The sequence below is a fragment of the Perca flavescens genome, chromosome 9 (assembly GCF_004354835.1).
Source record: "Perca flavescens isolate YP-PL-M2 chromosome 9, PFLA_1.0, whole genome shotgun sequence".
Taxonomy (NCBI): Eukaryota; Metazoa; Chordata; class Actinopteri; order Perciformes; family Percidae; genus Perca; species Perca flavescens.
In genome coordinates this window covers 13,543,250-13,564,323 of record NC_041339.1, presented here as the reverse complement: position 1 = coordinate 13,564,323, position 21,074 = coordinate 13,543,250, and the positions used below count along the sequence as shown (strand labels likewise).

The 21,074-nt window shown below is 41.6% G+C and overlaps 2 protein-coding genes across 4 annotated transcripts in view; one reads left to right on the top strand and one right to left on the bottom strand.

Annotated features, from left to right (window-relative positions):
• The window catches only part of cbarpb (CACN subunit beta associated regulatory protein b), a 20,956-nt gene extending 10,564 nt beyond the window's left edge, over window positions 1-10,392 (bottom strand). Inside the window, exons 1-5 of one of the 3 annotated variants that reach the window (XM_028587565.1) lie at window positions 10,184-10,392; window positions 7,644-7,837; window positions 6,638-6,710; window positions 3,908-4,056; window positions 1,515-1,576 (exon numbers count right to left, since the gene is read on the bottom strand). In XM_028587565.1, coding sequence (XP_028443366.1) covers window positions 1,515-1,576; window positions 3,908-4,056; window positions 6,638-6,685 — 259 coding nt within the window. In that variant the 5' untranslated portion in view covers window positions 6,686-6,710; window positions 7,644-7,837; window positions 10,184-10,392. Of the gene's footprint in view, window positions 1-1,514; window positions 1,577-3,907; window positions 4,057-6,637; window positions 6,711-7,643; window positions 7,838-9,272; window positions 9,677-10,183 lie in introns of those variants that run through there. The other 2 variants (XM_028587563.1, XM_028587564.1) reach the window with 2 other exon arrangements.
• On the top strand, window positions 10,240-21,074 carry atp5f1d (ATP synthase F1 subunit delta). The gene is made up of 5 exons (XM_028587566.1): window positions 10,240-10,488; window positions 11,366-11,519; window positions 12,245-12,333; window positions 18,935-19,064; window positions 20,938-21,074. Exons 1-4 carry the CDS (start codon window positions 10,372-10,374, stop codon window positions 19,055-19,057), a joined length of 483 nt encoding a protein of 160 aa, XP_028443367.1. The 5' UTR covers window positions 10,240-10,371; the 3' UTR covers window positions 19,058-19,064; window positions 20,938-21,074.

Sequence of the window (21,074 nt, the reverse complement as noted above, 5' to 3'; positions counted from 1 at the left end):
TCGGTATTTATGGAATGGACCACCGGAGGAAAATAGGGGAGGGTCATGTCTTTTTATTCTTTGTTGAGGGGAGGGTCATCCAAAAAATGTTTGTCCCCCTGGTGGCTGAAACGGATAATTGCATTGTTTAAAAAATGAGTGGAATAATTACATCTGGCATGACCAGATATTTTATAAATATCTTAGCTAAATAACACAAAACAACTAAATGGTGGAAGGTGATACATCTGATTTCATATAGGCTACTGCTTTAGTAAAAAAAATATTTCCTGGCTGACAATGCGAGCAGCAGGACGTAAAAAAACTAAAATGAATGTTGCTAGTCTGGACATCTTACCGTGCCAAGGTTGTAATAAAGGTTTCCTAAATGCCACATTTGATGTCAGCTTACTAATTGATTGCGGGTTTTGCGTAGATTTGGACTTTTATTCCACTTTGTTTGAACGGTGAAGTAGAGGAAGCCTAGTGACGAGTCCATAGCAACCAGTTTGTGTGTTACCCAGAGTGCTTTGCTGACTGGTCTCAATGTTTTATTGTTTTATTTCATGTGAATACTAGTTTACTAGAGGAGTAACTTAGTATTTGAAGTAATGCAGGAAGTCTGCATTTAGTTTCCATGCTTATTGTGCTTCCACAACAACGTTAGTGAGTAAATCTACTGAAATGGCCACCACACCATAACAGAGGAGTGAGATGCGTCAGATGAGAATGCAGAGGTTTACTTCATGTATGTTATTGCTGTAAAAATAAACAATGGGACTCTGTATATCTTTGCCAAGCACAAACCAGTGCAGAATGTGGGTGCAGTAGGTCATAGAAAAATTATTACATTCACACATGTGCACTTTGGACCTAGTAATAGGTGATGTTTTATCTATATATGCAGGATTGCATATATTAGATAATATGTCGACTTTTACTTGACCTATAGCAATCCTGCATATTATTAGATATCAATGTCCAGTTCACCGACCATGATCCACAACAACCCCAGTTCCAGTCTAGCGGGGAGCCTTGTTGCAGGTCATTCCCCTTCTCTTTCAACTGGGTAAGGGCAAAACGCACCCCAAAAATTGATTTTAAAAGTCTGTCCCAAGTCAGCCCATGTCTGCTACACTGTATATTTACACTGACTATAACTGAAGTGAAGCAACTGATGTTCAGACACCTCTGTGGTGGATAAGTATGGTAATATGGCAAGCTGACAGAAAAACTAAACAAAAAGCAGTTTGGTTCCAAACTGGTGCTGCCTCTTGTTAGATCATGTTCATCTTAGACGGAGTGCATTCACTGATCCAAAAAATTTCTAAATGCGTTCCAGGAATGGCACGGCTACTTAATCTAATTTGGCCGAGATCACAGTATTTTAATGGAATAGACATTACACATTTGTGCTGATGGCAATAAAAATATCCCTGCTTCCGTCAATCTCCATTACTCCTCCCTCTCTCAGTTATCTGTTCCCCTATCCCTCCCTCCCCACATTTCTTCCTCTTTGTCCATTCTTCTCTTACCATGGGTGGGCTGAGAGTCCTCCACGTAGGTGGTGTTGGTTTTCTCAGGGTCATCGCTGGCCCTGGGGCGCACAGAAACATTCAGATCAATGCTGTGACTTGATTACCATTGAAGTCTGTCTTTCATCTGTCGAACCCCACTGATGCGGGCGGCCACCGGGGTGACCACAGTACAAGGCTTTGTGATCAGCGGCATTACGGTTTGATCCTTCTGTTCAGTGTTTAAAAATGTATAAGGACACTGCCATAGGACCGAATGTTCACCACGCTGTTTGTCTAAATGGCTGCCTGCCTGGCTAATCAATGAGGGCCTAAATCATTGCCAGTAACTTGATAACCCTCAGGGCCAGGGGACCTCTAGAACTGATAAAGCGTGGTGCTTTATTGGATTGCATGTGTCCACTCATCTTTAAGGACAGAGAAAAGACACATTGTTTAGGGGATGAAGCATGTATCATTCTTTTAGTATATTCTGTCTTTAAACATGTCCTTTTTAAAGTTCTTTAACTGCGGCTGATCTCAAAACATGCTTCCTTAATCTCATTCCCAGAATTTACATTATGAGGCAGAAAAAAAAAGAAACAGAAAGGTCTTCTCAGACACTTCTCTCCATCTGATTTCTTTGTGCAGAGCTACAGTATGTGGTGCGTGTGTGTGTGTGTGTGTGTTGACTTGAGGGATTTCTCTGTCCACCCAGATCTGTGCTTATTCTTGTCTTTCATTTCCTCTGTGGCTCACGCTTCCTCATACTGTGTGTGTGTGTGTGTGTGTGTGTGTGTGTGTGTGTGTGTGTGTGTGTGTGTATTCTCCGTGTGTGTGCGCGGCTGGGGTTGAGATGCGAGATTAATCACTGCCGATGGCTGCTATGAAATCTCATTACACTCATCATTTGTACCAGTCTGCCCGATTCTCCCTTGCTCTACCCCTGCAAGCTTTGCCTTTTCGCGGCTCAGCTTCTGTGCTCTCTGTTTATCTGCATCTAGCTTGTGCGCTCTCATATATTCAAGTGTACTTGATGATGTGCGCTGCTGTAGAAAACACAGATGAATGGCAAATAAGACGAGCATGAATATTGAATGCGTTTCCAGCTAGGTGTTTTCATAACAGCCCCACAGGGGCTTGTGACACTCACACAGCTGACAGATTTCATGAGTGAATGCACCGGGTTGTCCTGGCTTCAACATGCTTACACCGGTCTCTGTAGGGTTACATCATTCCTTCTGACCACCTACTGAAATACAGCTTTAGATGCTTTAACTTGTTTAATGGATCACTGCATTGTGTGTTAATGGAATCATACTGAAGATGGGTTTGGGATTCACTGGGTGGAGCGAACTGGACGATTCCACGGGAAGTTCAGTAGTAAGCTTCATTTGCAACCTAATGAGCATCATCTATTATGCATGTGTACACATTCGATGTAAGTACTAGCCTATCTCTAAATAGTAGTTGTATGCGTGAGCTCATGGAAGAGTAGTCTCCGTCAGTCGACTGTGTGTACTCGTGTGCGTTTCATGCAATGTAGTACCACCCGTGCAGACTCCAAACTACCTCTGTGAAGCATAAAATATATTTTAGGGCTGTGCAATTAATCGAAATATGATCGTGATTATGATTTTGGCTCCCAATGATCACAAAAACTGAATAAATCAAGAAAAAAACATTATTTAGCTCATTACGTTTTGCGAGTAAAGTCTTATTTTCTCTTGTGTTCTGAATGAAAAAATTTAGTTTAAGTTTAAATAGGAAAAGTATTAAGGCAAATTTCAAATTTTACTGTTGATTCATTTAACTTTTTCCACTGGTTTTTTTTTTAAGTTCAATAATTGCAACATCTTTCCAGAAGTCAACGAGTAATCGTGTTAAATTATCGTGATTTCAATACTGACCAAAATAATCGTGATTATATTTCTTTCCATAATCGAGCAGCCCTAATATATTTAGTCTTTGTTGAACCTGCGCAGGAGTGGTGCTGATTTGAGTTTGAGGGAATTTTCATGGATGTAAAGTTAGGTGTTATTGTGCTGGATTGCATCATAAGCTGTCTTGAGAAATTAAATAACAGGGGCACCAGCCAACAACACAAATATATATTAGAATGAAAAGCAATGCAGCAACGCCAGATTCTATAGCCTCAAACTCACCTTAGAGTTGAATGAACACTTCTGTGGCACAGTGTCAACAAAAACGGAACATCACCGGCTCCTTTTCATGGTCTTATCATTACAGGGCGCTTGTTATTAAACTTTTATTAAGCCCACGCCTCATACAGGTCCTTATTTTTGGTTGCCTACAGTGTTCTGGAGTTTGAGCTTATGCTGCAAAACTCTTCATTAAATTGCTCTGGATGAGAGTGAAATGCTTAATCTAAAGCATCGTTTTTTGCGTCGTACCTGGCACAGCATTGCTCTCCTCGACAGCAGCGGCGGCAGGCGATGAGGAAGACAGAGACGAAGGTCACCGTTCCTACCAGGAAGATGGAGAAGATCACCAGGAGGAGCACATAGCCATCTTGCTGCTTCGCGGCCTCAAATGGGATCTCCTGAAGATACACAGAGTTTGAGTTCAACTTCAAGTTCAAACAACTTTATTCATCCCAAAAATGGCAATTCAGTTTTTTAACTGTCTACAGACCAAAACCCTTTACACATAAACAGCAGACAGGAGAATGTCAGAGACAACACACGAGGGGCCCAGCAATGAGTACACACACAGTTCAATTCAAGTTAAGAAGTTAAGAACAATGATAGATAATAATAAATATCTTAAAATAAATAAATAAGGTTCCCAGACAAATGGTACACACATAGTACAAACCTCATGATAGTGGAGGAAGGCAAAATATGAATTAGATTAGTTTTTTTTCCTGCTATGACTATAATGTCTGCAGTGAAAAAGGTCTACACTGTAACTTTATTGTACTCTACCGACAGATCTATTAACTGGTAATTTGACCTCAATACCACTTATATTCATGAGTAGGCAGTGAGGGAAGTAAAGTAGATACAAGTGTGCAGAATTTGGACATTGTGTGTGCTAGATCAAAAGGCAGAGCACAAGTAAAGCAAAAAGCTTCCCACATAAGCATTGTAGTGAAGACTTGATAACTCAGACTGTACAGTAGCTGTAGTCGGATGGGAACATGTGACCACTGTGGTGCATCGGTAAGAATGCAGGAATGCTTGGATGCTACTCTTCAGTAGATTTATTAATAACAGCAGGCAGATGATTGTCTGTGTTGAGCCCCGCCACCCCGAACATGAATGACAATGACTTTCATCACAAGTATCAGCGCACTGAAACTCTTGACTGATGGTTGATGCGGCAGCTCTCTGAGCTGAGGGAGAGAGGTAGAAACATATCTACCCTCCACTCGGGCTTTAAGATTTGAAATTCTAATACAGTAATTTTGTTGTGCTACTTAGCCCATTTATGAAATATGTGCAGCTGCATTTCAGGTCAGATCCAGGTCACATTTTTGTAATAAGACAGAGGGACATTCCATCGGTGTGCCACTCATGTAATCAGAGAAATGCCGTCTAGGGCTGCTCGATTATGGAAAGAAATATAATCACGATTATTTTGGTCAATATTGAAATCACCATAATTTAACACGATAACTCGTTGACTTCTGGAAAAATGTTAAAATTATTGAACTTAAAAAAACAGTGGAAAAAGTTAAATAAATCAACCGTAAAAAAAAAAAACCCAACTGTGAAATTTGCCTTAATACTTTTCCTATTTAAACTTTTTTCATTCAGAACACAAGAAAAAATAAGAGTTTACTTGCAAAACGTAATGAGCTAAATACTTGTTTTTCTCGATTATTCTGTTTTTGTGCTCATTGAGAGCCGAAAACATAATCACGATTACATTTTGATTAATTGCACAGCCCTAATGCCGTCCTCACGCGTCAACTTCAGCCTAGATTTGACAACCTTACAGTGCAGCTGTTTTACCTTCCCAGTAACACCATGCAGCCTAAAAGATTGATTTATCACCACCGGCTAGCTGGCCTGCATAAAGTGAATCTATAAATGCAACAGTGAAATTAATCAATAAATGCCAGGGCTATTAACCTGTCTGCAGCGTACCTTAGCTATGGTAAATCTCTCACAGGAAGGACTGCAGCTGAGAGAATTAACCACACAAGGAGCACCGGTAGACGCTATAGTATAGTCACAAATATTGTTTTGTAAGGATGAACATGTTTCAACAGAGGAGGACATCTTGAAATCCCTCCCTCTTTATTCATTGGGAAAACTTGATTCAATCCACGACTCAAGCTCACACAAAGAGCAGATGGAAAGCTATTAGTGACAATAACTGACAAAATGTCTTTTGCTGCATAAGTATGATCTACTACCTCACCAAATACATATTTCTTGTCAATATTATTCCGTACGTAGCATTTTCTAGATTTATTTCCGAATTTCTTTTAAGTTGAATTTGGCTTATTTATCCAATTTTAATAGCAAAAAAAGTGTCTCTCTAGTTCCTATGTCCCCATGTAGGCTACAGGAGAGGGAATGAAATGGTTTAAATAAAATGATAGACAGCAACTTGAGTGGGAGAGTAGAGAACAACAGCAGGCCTTGTTCTTTTCATGGAGTATCAGAGTGATGTGACAAATAATGTTATGTAAGGAAAAACAGGCTTTCGATATCAGAACGACGCCCTTATGGTGTCGATAAGTCTTAGGAGTGTTATGTTGAAATCTACGAGGGGGAGAACGCACAGCACGTGTTAATGAGCGCTAGACTCAGATGTCACATTTCTATTTCTCTGCGAGGGGAAATTAAAGCTGAGATTAGATCTGAGATTTAATTATGTAAGGTCCAGGTCAGGATGTTCTTTATTAGCCAGTCAATCGGCCAGACGAGAATATGAGGGAAAGTAGGGTTCTGGTGGTGAGCTGGACGTAACACACACACACACACACACACACACACACACACACACACACACACACACACACACACACACACACACACACACACACACACACACACACACACACACACACACACACACACACACACACACACACACACACACACACACACACACACACACACACACACGAAGTTTGAGAATAAGCTTGTGGCGAAAGGCAGACTTACTGTAGAGTTTTCTGGTAGGATGTTCCAGACGGTAGACTCATTGCTCATGGTCCAGGCCAACTAGAGAGTCCCCCTGAGAGATAACACATGCACACACACACAAACACACAAGAGGAAGTGACAATTACCGGAGCAGTTCATCAAAACACAAAGTCAGCCACCAGAGATACTGAATTATATCTGTGTTGATAAATCCGCAAACATACTGCACGTGTAAACACAAAACAAAACTTCTCTGAATTCATGGAATAAAGAACGGCTTTGCTGCCCAGTGCCCATTTTTGATGTCGGAAGTCCAATGACACACTGTAGGATGGATAGAAGATGCCCCTTGCTGCAGAAAGATCTTGTTGCATCTAAACAGCCATTAAAGACTGCAAGACCCAGCAGAAACCAAATGTATGTGTGTACGGTGTGTTGTATCCCACAGAAGATGCAAATGCTAGCATCTTGGCTGTAAATCATCACCCATAATTTCATATCAGCCTGAAGACTCTATCTATCTATCTATCTATCTATCTATCTATCTATCTATCTATCTATACACACACACACACACACACACACACACACACACACACACACACACACACACACACACACACACACACACACACACACACACACACACACACACACACACACACACACACACACACACACACACACACACACACAGCTGAGTTCCACTACGACTGCTGCTATGCGTTTGCTCTTACAGATCAGCCATTAATACAGCTACTGCTGCACCAAACGCCCACACACGCATACCCTGGATAGATCTACTCACCCAGCAGGGTAGGAGCAGTCACTGCAGCACTCAACTTCAGCACCACAACCTGTAAGCTATACCCCGAGCTGTTTGCTGCCAGCCTGTCTAACTTCCCTGCAGACTGCCGTCCAAGCATGAAAAGCTCTTAACGGGAAACACATCAGGCTGTGACCAGAATGTTTTCCTTTTGCAGTACTGTACCACATCCTGCTTTCTATCAGCCCAGCGTCTTACCCTGATGGAGGGCAGTGCGCAGCAGCAGCTCTGGATGTGTGTGTCAGGCTGTGGCTCAGGAGTCTCCTCCTCAGCTCCCTTGCTGCATCCTCTCGGCCACCTCAGCCCAACCAGCTGACTGAGCCCGAGCAGCACTGTTCCCCCTCAGGGCTGGCCCACTGGCCTCGGAGCAACAGGACGGCAGTGCTGCATGGCTGATAACAAACATACGGCACAATGATTGGTTAATTATTCAGTTTGTGTAGATTAGTTTGACATTACTTTTACATGTGTCATGTGGTTTTGTTCTGTCGGATATTGATTTGGTCACTGCAATTTAAAATATGCTCAGTGTATTTCTGTGTAGGCCTATGTACAGTATATGACTCCTTATATTTATATACACATTCATATAATTTGCATATGTTTATGTATACATACATTACTATTTATTTGTAATATGTTTGTACTTATTCATATACATATGCTGCTAAGATGAGGGGATTGCTGCCAGACCAAATTCTGTTTTGTTTAACATGTAATGACAATAAAGCATATAGGCCTATACTGTAAGTATATATAAGTGCCCGCATTCAACAATGCTCTAACTTCAAAGATCACTGACAGACTTCCATATACAGTCAGTAGTTCAGTAGTGATGATCATAGAAAAGGACTGACAACAAAACATCAGAGCATGTTCTTTAAAAGATATCTTACAATATTAAGAAAGGAACTGCTTCACTATATTCCCTAAATGCAACATTACAGTTCGATTACAATGACAGGTAGTCTACACCTTTCCTCTGCTGTCAGGCTTTAAGAAATATATGTATGTATGTATGTATATATATATATATATATATATATATATATATATGAAATGAGAAATAACCATATCTTTGTAAAAAAAAAAAGTAAGCTATAAAAACAATGTAGCTAGTACTTTGTTGAGAATTGCTTACTTCCATGGTGTTGAAAACCCTGAAGATTGCTCTATTGATTGGTTACTGAGCAGATGCTAAGACACGGGTGTCCCAGCAACGGCTTAACCAAATTTCCGTCTATCTATGCCAGCTGCATTACTGGTTATCGTTTTCGCTTCGAGTAAGCTAGTCTTATATTTCGTCCCATTAATACTAGCTACAATACATCCATAGCACAGCATAGAATGTGTAGGCTAATGGTTGATTTGGGACCTTGTAATAACCTGAGAAAAATGAGAAATTGTTGCACAGATCAAAGCACCCAGTTTCTTAATGCTCAGTAACGTTACAGCAAAGCAGCCCCCCCCCCCATCTTCCCCCCACGTCTTTGGCAGCTGTTTCCTAAGGCATGGCTGATAAGTTATCAGTGATAACATCGTTTGCAAGGAGACAAAAATCACACAAATTGTGAAAAGAAAAAAAAAAAAAATCGCATCACATAATGTGATGAAATGAAGCCGATAGTCAACTTTAAAAATGGATGAAAAGCAGCTAACGTAGCCTACACTCCGAGCAGCGCAGCGAGGTTAATAAATATGCCATCTTGATATTTCACAGGCGCATGATTTTAATCAGTCCGGTGACACCGACAGAGAAGGTAGCTCCCGACTGGAATTGGCTGCACAAACAGACGAGCAGGCATGCAGCAAAGGTATAGCACTCACCTACTCAACTGGCCGGGTCCATGCAGGGGTGGAAGGGCAGAGCCAATAACACGAAACTCTTCTGTGAACACTTCAATGTGGATCTTAAAGCTAAACGTATTTATGAATGAAACCCCACTGTTTAAGACACGCCCACCACCCAGTCAGAGGCGCACCACGTGACGCAAGGAGTGATGTAAAGCTGAGTGATAGAAGAGTTTTTCCAAATTAAGCTGGTAATGCTCAGTCAGTCCTCACCATTGACATATGTCCTCACAGACAGTGGCAGGGGAGCCTGAGTGTTTCAGTGAACGCAAACTACATTTCCCTCGTTAAATATACATTTTTGCTCTTTACTTCGTTCATTGATTTATTTTACAGTATATGGAGTGACTCGCTTGCAGGTGTGGGCAAAATGGTGAAGCAGTTCCGAGCAGTCTGTGTGTGTGTGTGTGTGTGTGTGTGTGTGTGTGTGTGTGTGTGTGTGTGTGTGTGTGTGTGTGTGTGTGTGTGTGTTGGGGGGGGGCAATACAAAAGAGCAACAAAAACTTGGTCCCAGACCAAACTGTTGGGTCCCTATCTGTTGCCTGTGTAGCCTATGTGTGTCACATATCATTTTGGCGCCATCTACTGGTGACGTGTGCTCAGTACCTTCATAGACGAAAAACAGTAAATGTGGGAGATAACGTTTTCCAAATGGCCTATACTTCCCCCAATGGTGCTCCCTAACGTTTTCCTATGTAACGCGAGAATGAAAACAGAAAGGTATTTTCGACTTAGTAGAAACAGACGCAGTTTGGCTGTGTCTGAAACTAGCTACGTTTGTTTAACTGAAAATAATAGTAACGTTACTTACACTTGACAACATAATAAATAAATGACCGACAAAACTCACACACAAGTACAAATAATGTTTCGCTTAATCCACCAACCTCAACGATGACTGCGCGCCTGTTTTGTTAAATAAACTACACTACCCTGCATCCTATGCGCCACCGTAAAGACTTATGGGTAGGTTACCAACGTCCTTGTCCTACCAAGCGCACACCGACTGCCTTCACGCAAGAGCTTGAGGGTGTCTGTCATTCACTTGAACTTAAATAAAATCAGATTTTCAAACATGATGGCAGCAAGATTTCTCCGCCGTGCTCTCCCCGTGCTGAGGCAAGCTCGCTCCTACGCCGAGGCCGTCTCCGGTTCCCCGCAGATGTCCTTCACTTTTGCCTCCCCGACACAGGTGACGTTAGCTAGCTAACTTTAGCGTTAACGTTATTGGCGAGGCTTCTCTGGGCCCAGCTAGCTAGCTAGCTAAACAGGCTAATTTAGTTTCTCTGTAAAATGCAACGCTACAGAAATGTCTGCCTCCGTGTCATTTAGCAGTTTTGTACCAATGCATGGTTTTGTATTCATTGCTACGAATAGTATTGTATTCAATGCACGCGTGCAGACAGTTCAGGCTCAACGCCAAAGCTTGCACTGTCAGTAAAGGATTTACCGTTAGCTTGGTTTGCTAACGATGGCCAAGCTAGCTGTCATTCACTGTCTTTGAATCAGCAGTGTGGCAAAGTATACTTAGCGAAACGGCACCTCTCTATTCCAGACCACTAACTCTATAGGGACATTCTGCACATTTGTTTTCAAATGTGTGTTAGTTTGAGATCCATTGTGAAACTGTCCCTCTGCAAGAGTGTGTTAGCTGAATGCAGAGCTCTCTAACCTTGAGCTTCATTCAGTCAACCGTTCCTCCAGATTTAAGTCCAGTTTCACACAGTGCTGCATGTCTACTTCACATTCTGCTGCAGGCCCGATGCATTTAATCCAGTAAAAAAATATGTACCATGGCATGTTTCATAAAAGGTCAATGGAAAGGTGACACAGTGGTTGTATCATTGTCAAGTCAACTTTATTGTCAATTCTGCAATATGTGCCAGACATACAGAGCAAGTGAATATCCGTTTCTCTCCGACCCATATTTTAATGTCTATTGATAGTGCTTTGTTCTATTCCAAATTCTACAGTTTGGCAGCTGCATCTTTGAGCATGCATCAATTGTTATTGTTGTGGAGTTCACTGTCGGTGAATGTATCCCCCCATCCCCTGTCTCTACTCTCCAGGTGTTTTTCAAAGAGGCCAGTGTGAAACAGGTTGACGTGCCCACGCTCACTGGTGCGTTCGGTATCCTTCCTGCCCACGTACCTACCCTGCAGGTGCTCCGGCCCGGTGTTGTCACAGTCTTCGGTGATGACGGCTCCTCTGCCAAATACTTTGGTAAGATTTTTGCATTATGAAAACGAACGTAAATGACTAAGGTCAGGCCTACTCTCGACTAAATGGTCCTGCTGGTAAAAGGAATAATGAATTCCTACGTTTTGATGCCTCCTAACAGTGCCATGTTTGTGTAGGCAAATAATAGCCAAAACTGCTTTGTTACACACTGTTAAAAAGTAAACCAAAATATTATATCTGTCTATTATATTATTACAGTAGTTGGTGTATACTTTGAACCATCTTAATTTAATGGTTTTTTTTCTTCAGTATTCAAATGTCAGTATCTGCTGTGACTAGTCCTTAAAGGTCTTTAGTGATGTCAATCTTAGTCTAAAGAAGCTAGTGTACATCTTGTACACCAAATTTCTCCCCCACTTTCAGGCTAGCCCCCACATTTTGAAATAAGTGTTTATTCTTGATCTTTTTGAAAAGCTGAAACATGATATGTGTGGTGTTCTTTCCACATGCTAAGCTTTAATTATTTGCATCTGATTTTGTTAGTAACTAGCTCTGGAGCCTACCTGGATTTGACAGTGTGTCTGTGTTTTAGACTCATGGAAGCTACTGTAGCTGTAATGCTAGCAAAATAATATTAATCTTTGTTAAATAAAAAAAACCCATTGAAGGTGACTGTATGTTGGCATTTGTAGTTACACTGTGTGTGTGTGTGTGTGTGTGTGTGTGTGTGTGTGTGTGTGTGTGTGTGTGTGTGTGTGTGTGTGTAGTGAGCAGTGGGTCAATAACAGTCAACGCTGATTCTTCAGTGCAACTGCTATGTGAGGAGGCTGTTGCTTTGGACCAGCTGGACATTGCTGTGAGTATAATGTCAACATCACTCTGCTCACATAAGTACTAGACTGGGCAGTATGACCATATATATTACGAAAATATTTTAGGGCAGTATGACCATATTACGAATATATTTTTACCAATATTTGATTCACACGATTGTTGAATGAATGTTTGTTGTCAGGTATTTTATCTTATTTAATCTACAAACACTTTCTCGATTTTGATTCTAGATTTTTACTACATGAAGAAATCAATTTATCAAAGTCATAATGTATAATTCTGCATATTTTAATAGATTTTCCCTATCGTTCAGCCCTATCTGCGCTACAGAATTTATTTTAATTTTTTTAATTTTTTTATTAACCCAATGGTTAGCACTGTGGCCTCACAGCAAGAAGGTTCTGGGTTCGAATTCAGATCGTTCCGGGCCTTTCTGTGTGGAGTTTGCGTGGGTTTCCTCCATGTGCTCCGCTTTCCCCCACCATCAAAAACATGTCTCTCAGTCAGTGCCCTTGATCAAGGCACTGGCTCGGATCTGGAGTTGGTCCCCAGGCGCTGTGATTGGCTGCCCACTGCTCCTTTTGAGGGATGGGTTAAATGCAGAGAATGAATTTCACTACATGTATGTGACAATAAAGTACCTTTTTATCCTGTCGGTCTGGGGATTGAACCGGCGACCTCCCAGTCACAAGCTCGCTTCTTTAACCTGCCTTAAGACATAGGACACATAAGACACTTCTGTGTAGTCATCAAAATGGAACGGCTAAATGTAATGACTTGCTGCATCAATTACAAAAACATCACAATGAAAAACCAATAGAAAATGTAGGAGAGGGCACAATAACGTGAACCGTGTATTTATTTATTTTATTGATATTTTGACAGGACAACAGATGTTCCAGAACTTTACGACATTCCATTCACAATTATGTTCCTTGTTTTTTTTTTTTTTTTTCTCCATACAACACAAAACCGAAGCATCCATAACAGAGGGTTAAATCATAGAAATCTGACTTCTACCCAAAAACTTCCCCTCTTTGATTAAATTAACGCAGGCTGCACCTGTCAGCCACTGGATACAATTTAAAAATCAGACCCAGCTGTAGACGACACAAAAAGAACCTAACAATACGAGGAATACAAACCAATAAAAAGAAAGTAAACAAAAACAATACAAAATGTATTTAAAATTAAACCATAAACATGCCTTGAAGAATATAACCAGTTACCAAGCCTACCAATCCACTATACCAGTTGCCAGTAATAAAAATCAGACAGACATTTCTTCTATTACATCCAAAAAGGAGCCCCTCACTCTTCTGAAAATATCTTCCCTCCCCATGACTCTGTAAGTAACCCGTTCAAAAGTAGCATTAGTAGTATTTTATAACATGAACAATGTTAAAATGAATCTAATAAAAAATAGAATAACCACTTCTTGACACGGTCTCAACACACAGTGAACACCAGTTTCACAAAAATGGTATTTATTGCGTTGCTTATTGATTTTAATGAATTGAAATTGTACAGGGGCCCTGCTATTTGCAACCCTGTATTTACTTTTAAACTTGTCGGTATTGATCTCCTTATTATAAACTGTGTAATTTGGGTTATGATGATCTAATCTAGGGCTACAACCAATGAATATTTTCATTTTCGATGAATCTGTCGATTATTTTCTCAATTTAATCGATTTCAGTTGTTTGGTCCATAAAATGTCAGAAAATGGAGAAAAACGTTGGATCAGTGTTTTCCGAATCCCAAGATGACGTCCTCAAATGTCTTGTTTTGTCCACAACTCAAAAATATTCCATTTGCTGTCGCAGAGGAGTGAAGAAACTAGAACAATATTCACATTTAGGACGCTGGAATCAGACTTTTTACATTTTGTTTTCATAAAAAAATTACTCAAACCAATTTTTAATCGATTATCAAAATAATTGGCTATTAATTTAATAGTTGAAAGCTAATCCATTAATCTTTGCAGCTCTGATCTAATACATATTTTTTAATGAGGTAACCATAAATTCTCGTGATCAATAGCCGTGGCATTTAATGTGTAGCAACATAGCCTTCTGGATTTTAGTATTGAAGAAAACTCTTTTTATATAGATTATCAAAACAACATGTAGTTTGTTTTAATCCCTTTTTGGGAAACTAAATTCCTCTTGGTCCATTGCATTTAAATGAGACCTTTTGATACATTATGTTTCGAGGCTGGTGTTTTCCCCCCGCATTTGTTCCATTTTAAAAAAAAAAAAAAAAAAGAGGAAAAAAAAATCCTCAAAGGCTTTGAATTGCTCTTGCTCTCTCAACCTTCGCTTCACAAAACCAGCAGAGACCTAGCAGCAATCTTTGTACCTGTGGTGTGTGTGTGTGTGTGTGTGTGTGTGTGTGTGTGTGTGTGTGTGTGTGTGTGTGTGTGTGTGTGTGTGTGTGTGTGTGTGTGTGTGTGTGTGTGTGTGTGTGTGTGTGTGTGTGTGTGTGTGTGTGTGTGTGTGTGTGTGTGTGTGTGTGTGTGTGTGTGTGTGTGTGTGTGATCCTGAGCAGCTCTGTTGTTCTGCAGTTAGCTCGTGTGTCTGTATCACTTCCAAATGATAGTATCTTTCCTTCACAGTACATGTGAAGTACATTTTTGTCCCAAAACTGTGTAGAGAGGACACGTTTTGTCGCACATACAGCCAGATTGGTTGTTTCTAAAAAAGAGACCTCTGTCTGCTTTGTCCCATTTGGAAGATGTGAAATATTTGTTCTTCTCGTTCTTGTCACTCAACATTTAGAAGGGACCACAAAGTGTTGACAAATAGCGTCTTCACAGTTGCCAGTCTAGTGTGGGTCATGTTCTTTATGGCGCTTTCCGTTGTTGAAATGAGATTTGTGTGACGTGTGTCCATATCCGATTTGTTGAGGCATGCGTAATTGCTGGACGGTGACCGTGGTTCAGCTAGGTGTAAGGTTGTTTGTTTCCAGCGCGAAGGCCCCCCCCCTCGTGCACCTCTTGACTTTTTGAAACTACGCTCCCACTGTGCTGTCAGTTCAACACGTTTTGGCTGGGAAGAACCGGTTTCGTCTGTACAAACATCTGTTATTCTCCATATACAGACCACAGGGAGTCAAACAGCCTTAAATACAGTGGGGGAAATAAGTATTTGACCCCTTGCTGATTTTGCAGGTTTGCCCACTTACAAAGAATGCAAAAATCTACAATTGTAATCATATGTACATTCTAACAGTGAAAGACAGAATCCCAAAGAAAATTCCAGAAAATCACATCATATGAATTTATTAAAATTGATAACCATCTGATGAGGAAAAACAAGTATTTGACTCCCTGGACAAACAGCAAGTATTCTGGCTCCTACAAGCCAGTTAGTCTTTCTTTAAGACACAGCCCCAATCCGAACCAATTATCTACATCAAATACACCTGCCTCACCTCGTTACCTGTATAAAAGACACCTGTCAACACCCAAACAACCAGCATCCAACATCACCACCATGGGCAAGACCAAAGAGCTTTCTACGGACATCAGGGACAAGATTGTTGATCTGCACAAGGCTGGGATGGGCTACAAGAGAATCGGAAAGCAACTTGGAGAGAGAAGATCAACTGTCGGTGCAGTCATCAGGAAATGGAAGAAGCACCACACCACCGCCAACCTCCCTCGGTCTGGGCCTCCACACAAGATCTTGCCTCGTGGGGTGTCCCTGATCATGCGAACGGTGAGGAATCATCCCAAAACCACAAGGGGGGAACTGATGAATCAACTGAAGGCAGCTGGGACCACAGTTACAAAAGAAACGGTTGGTAACACACTACGCTGTCATGGATTGAAATCCTGCAGCGCACGCAAGGTCCCCCTGCTCAAGAAGAAACATGTACAGGCCCGCATGAAGTTCGCCATTCACCACCTGGACGACTCAGAAGAGGCCTGGAAGAAGGTGATGTGGTCAGATGAGACCAAAATAGAACTTTTTGGCCTCAACTGAACTCGTCGTGTTTGGAGGGCAAAGAACACCGAGTACAACCCAAAGAACACCATCCCCACCGTCAAGCATGGTGGTGGCAACATCATGCTTTGGGGGTGCTTTTCAGCCAAGGGGACGGGACAACTCCATCGTATTGAGGGGAGGATGGACGGGGCCATGTATCGTGGAATTCTGGACCGACATCTCCTTCCCTCAGTGAGAGAGCTGAAGATGGGTCGAGGATGGGTGTTTCAGCACGACAACGACCCTAAGCACACCGCCAAAGCAACAAAAGAGTGGCTGAAGAAGAAGCACATCAAGGTTCTGGAGTGGCCTAGCCAGTCTCCAGACCTGAATCGATTGAAAATCTTTGGAGGGAGCTTAAAATTCGAGTTGCCAGGCGACAACCTCGGAACCTGAATGATTTGGAGGCTGTCTGCAGGGAGGAGTGGGCCAACATCCCTGCCGAAATGTGCACAAACCTTGTCACCAACTATAAAAACCGTTTGACATCTGTGCTGGCCAATAATGGCTTTTCTACAAAATATTAACATGCTGTTTGTCCAGGGGGTCAAATACTTGTTTTTCCTCATCAGATGGTTATCAATTTTAATAAATTCATATGATGTGATTTTCTGGAATTTTCTTTGGGATTCTGTCTTTCACTGTTATAATGTACATATGATTACAATTGTAGATTTTTGCATTCTTTGTAAGTGGGCAAACCTGCAAAATCAGCAAGGGGTCAAATACTTATTTCACCCACTGTATGTGTTTTAGAAAGAGACCCCACACTGGGAAAAGAAGAAACCTATTGCTGGAGAGTGTGGAAAAACATGAGAGATCGTTTTATCAAAGCTAAAAAAAAAAAAAAACTGCTTCCTGTAAAGAGTGTTCCTAACAGTGTTCCATAGATATATGACAGTGTTCCAGGCAGACAGTCCTTTTAAATTCGGAGATAAACAACAGTCGCGTTAATGGTTAGAGTAGGTAAATGTTATGTTTTGCGGTACGTCAGCGTTTTAACATGGATGTGTTTACTACTGTTGCCAGGCAGCCTGCTTTCCTTATCTTCCGGTTTCTTCTCCTCTACTACTTCTTGCTCATTCTCAGATCGTTTTGTCTGTACGTATAATTTCTTGTTAAGGCTAGGCTGCGTCATTACGCACTCTCCACCGAGGTGTCCGTCTCAGACCTTGGGGCTGTGTCACTGTCACAAGTTGACTTCATAGCAATAAATGAGTTTTTTCTTTTCTTTTTTTTTCTCGTCTTCTTCCACTCTGCAGTGGAAATGCACATGCGCCCACGGCGTTAATAAGGACGGAAAGGTCAGTCACTGTTGAGTTATAGCAGATGTGTCAAATCCCTACTGGGAGACCTTTAACTTCCAGCTATGTTTGGCATTTTCTCGTTTCTAATCACTACGGTGACAAATGGAGCTTTCAGAGCAAAGAGGCAGTGGGGATTTTCTCTGCTTGTCTTACTCCCCACTTTTGACTCGTTGTTGCTCCGCCTTGCTTTTCTGACCTTTTTTACATTTAGGTTACACTTTACTTGAAGGTATCTACATAAGAGTGACATGACACTGTCATGAACGTGTCATAAACAAGTCCTAAACATTCATGACAGTGTCATGTGTTCTTGGCAGGGTCATGTCACTCTTATGTGTTACCTAGGGGTGTAAGAAAAAATTGATACACTGGAGTATCGCAATATTATTATTTTTTTGACATGCAAAAATATTAATGTAAGACAGTGGTTTATGTTGGGTTTAAACCCCCTACTGCTAGATGGCTATGCTGAGACGCACCACTAGTGTCCTTGCCTGACCGTGCCTACCAGTGCCTAACAACGTAGCAATGGCTGACGTTGGCCTACTTTAGCATATAAACATTAGCTCACTAAGAACCTGTGAACCACAATCCCAAACTGGCAGTTTGATTTTCTGTGTACTGAATTGTTTACCTAAAGCAAACTTTTTGACTTTTATGAACATGTCTTAAAAAACAAAATCCCAATATATCGCCTATCAAAATATATTGCAATATATTGAATCGTGACCCATGTATCGTATTGCCAGATTCTTGCCAATGCACACTTATGCACTTACATTACTGTTAGTTATTACCCAAAAAGAATTGTGGGATAAGCTTTGCAGTAGGGCTTGGCGATATGGAGAATATCAGATATTATAGGGTTGACAATTGGTGCCTTAACAAAATATCTTCACAATGAGATTTTAGATAAATAATCTTCAGTAATGTAGATATGACTAAGTGGGTAAAGGTAAAAAATAAGAGCTAGAACAGTAACACAGAAAATGACATCACTTTACTGTAATACAGCCTTTAAAACCAGAAAAGACAACACTTAAGCCATTTACGATATTACGATATTCAAAATCTCAGACGATATTTAGTCTCGTATCACGATATCAATATAGTATCGATATATTGCCCAGCCCTACGTTGCAGGCTGTTTTCCTGCCTATGATTTTGCGGAGTAACCGGATCACCGGCCTGGTTGAGGCTTCTCTAGTACTGTAACATGACGAGGATGGATGTAACGTTGCAACAAAACTAACCTGAATTGTAGGCTTTATCATTTACTTTCCTGTTCTGCTTCTCATTGTTGCACTTTTCCGTCTATTTTTAGGCCGCCAAGGCCAACCTGGAGAAGGCCCAGTCTGACTTGGCCGCCACGTCTGACGAGGCGGCGAGGGCAGAAGTTCAGATCAGCATAGAGGCCAACGAGGCCATCGTCAAGGCTCTGGAGTAGACCTGTGGTACGACCTCTCAGCTGCCGCACCATGATCCGATTGTTAGGCCGGTTACGCACTGGATGCGTCACGCGAGCGTGTCAGCTGCGTGGCGTTTTATATTTCGGCTCCCCATGTTAACAGGTTAGAGCTTACACACTGCCTGCGTGACACGCGCGTCTCAAAAAAACGCGTGCCTGCTAGAAATGGAACCAACGCCTATTTTTCACACGTTTCCAGGCAAAATAGAATAGGAAAAGATGTCATTTAGACACAAATACATATTAATAAATGACATGTTTGAAAGTCTCTAGGTTTTGATATAAATGCAGATATGTAATAAAATGTTCTAATACTGTACCTGTCAATACAGAACGTAATATTCTGTAGCCTATTTTGCCGTCAATACTGCCAACGTTGTCTTTGCTGTAATCAAATCAGTATATATTTATGTTTAACATGGTATTTCATTTTATCAATGGGAAACCTCCATGTGTCCAGACAAGGCTAGCAGCAGCAGCAGCAGCAGCAGCAGCACCGCGTCAGACATGTTTCTGCTGTGTAAAGACAGAAAAAAATCCACGCAGCCGCCACGCAACAGAAACGCCAAGCAGACGCCACGCAGGCAGTGTGTAACCGGCCTTACAGAGATGTCATTTAGAGTAGTCCAACAGGATAATGTATGCATGTATTCACAGTTGCAACGTGATATGTTGACTTTGCGTAAACGTACACGCCACTTTCCTAAAGCCAAGTGGCGTGTTATTTGTACGCATTTTGAGCCATCCGCGTGTATGTCTCCGCTGTATACAGCAGACGGCGGTCTGCAACGTCACCGCGTAAACCTACACCCCACATGGCACTTTCTAAAGCCACGGGGCGTGTTATCGCGAGGATACGGTTGGGGTTAGGTAAACGTCACACGCATAGACAGGGTTTAGGAAAAGAAGAACCAGTTGGGTTTAGGAAAACAAAAGAACGTGGAAAGGAACCGTCGCGTGCGGGACACGATCCCTGTGTTTTTACCCATCCTCCACCCCGACCAAACTCCCTAGGCGGATTTTCGTCCTTTCATACGACTCACTACGGCGTCAATTCATAACGCATTCGCAAGGTAATGTAAGTCAATGGAGGCTAAACGGCGTTGATAAACACGCTAAAGCGAGTATGCGTCTTGATAACAAGACGTTAATTGGCGTGTCCTACATAAGCCAATTCATGAGATCAGTCTGACAGTTGTTAATAGGATTAGAAAGTGTTAAAGGAACACGCCGACTTATTGGGAATTTAGCTTATTCACCATAACCCCCAGAGTAAGACAAGTCGATACATACCCTTCTCATCTCCGTGCGTGCTGTAACGCTGTCTGACGGTTCCAGCATTAGCTTAGCCTAGCACAGATCCTGCAGGTAACTGGTTCCAACTAGCCTACTGCTCCCAATTGTGACAAAATAACGCCAACATGTACCAAAAAACAACTTAACATGAGACACAGCCATCTTCTAACAGTAAACAAACCGGGAACTATATTCTCAGACAGGCTTGCTGCGAGCATATCACTCCGCCCAAGTACACGCTGTGACTCTACAAATCACAACATGTAAATAGGAACATGTTGCCGTTATTTTGTCACTTATTGGGAGCAGTAGGATTACTGGAACCAGTCACCTGCATGTTCTTTGATGGGCTGATGCTGCTGGAGCAGTCAGACAGCCTTACAGCACGCACGGAGATGAGAAGGGTATGTATTGACTTGTCTAACTCTGGGGGTTACGGTGAATAAGCTAAATTCCCAATAAGTCGGCGTGTTCCTTTTAAGTATTGACAAGATAAGTCCTTTTCATTGCTATGTATTGTATTCCTGAAACTTGAGTTGCTGTGTTTCTTTCCTCTCCTCTAGGTAATCTCTTGTGTTTCTTTGATGGAAATGAACGGTCAATCTGTGTTTCCAGCTCCGTCACGTCAGTGTCCAGAAGATTCCATGCTTGCTTTGTACAGTGGATAAAATGACAAAATAAATTTATTAGGAAATACCTG

What these genes read in the sequence shown, in the direction of transcription:
- atp5f1d (XM_028587566.1), top strand. Translation starts at nt 10,372, where the DNA reads ATGATGGCAGCAAGATTTCTCCGCCGTGCTCTCCCCGTGCTGAGGCAA. An exon ending in CTTTTGCCTCCCCGACACAG is followed by an intron (nt 10,489 to 11,365) that starts GTGACGTTAGCT and finishes TCTACTCTCCAG; the next exon opens with GTGTTTTTCAAAGAGGCCAG. An exon ending in TGGACCAGCTGGACATTGCT is followed by an intron (nt 12,334 to 18,934) that starts GTGAGTATAATG and finishes GTCTATTTTTAG; the next exon opens with GCCGCCAAGGCCAACCTGGA.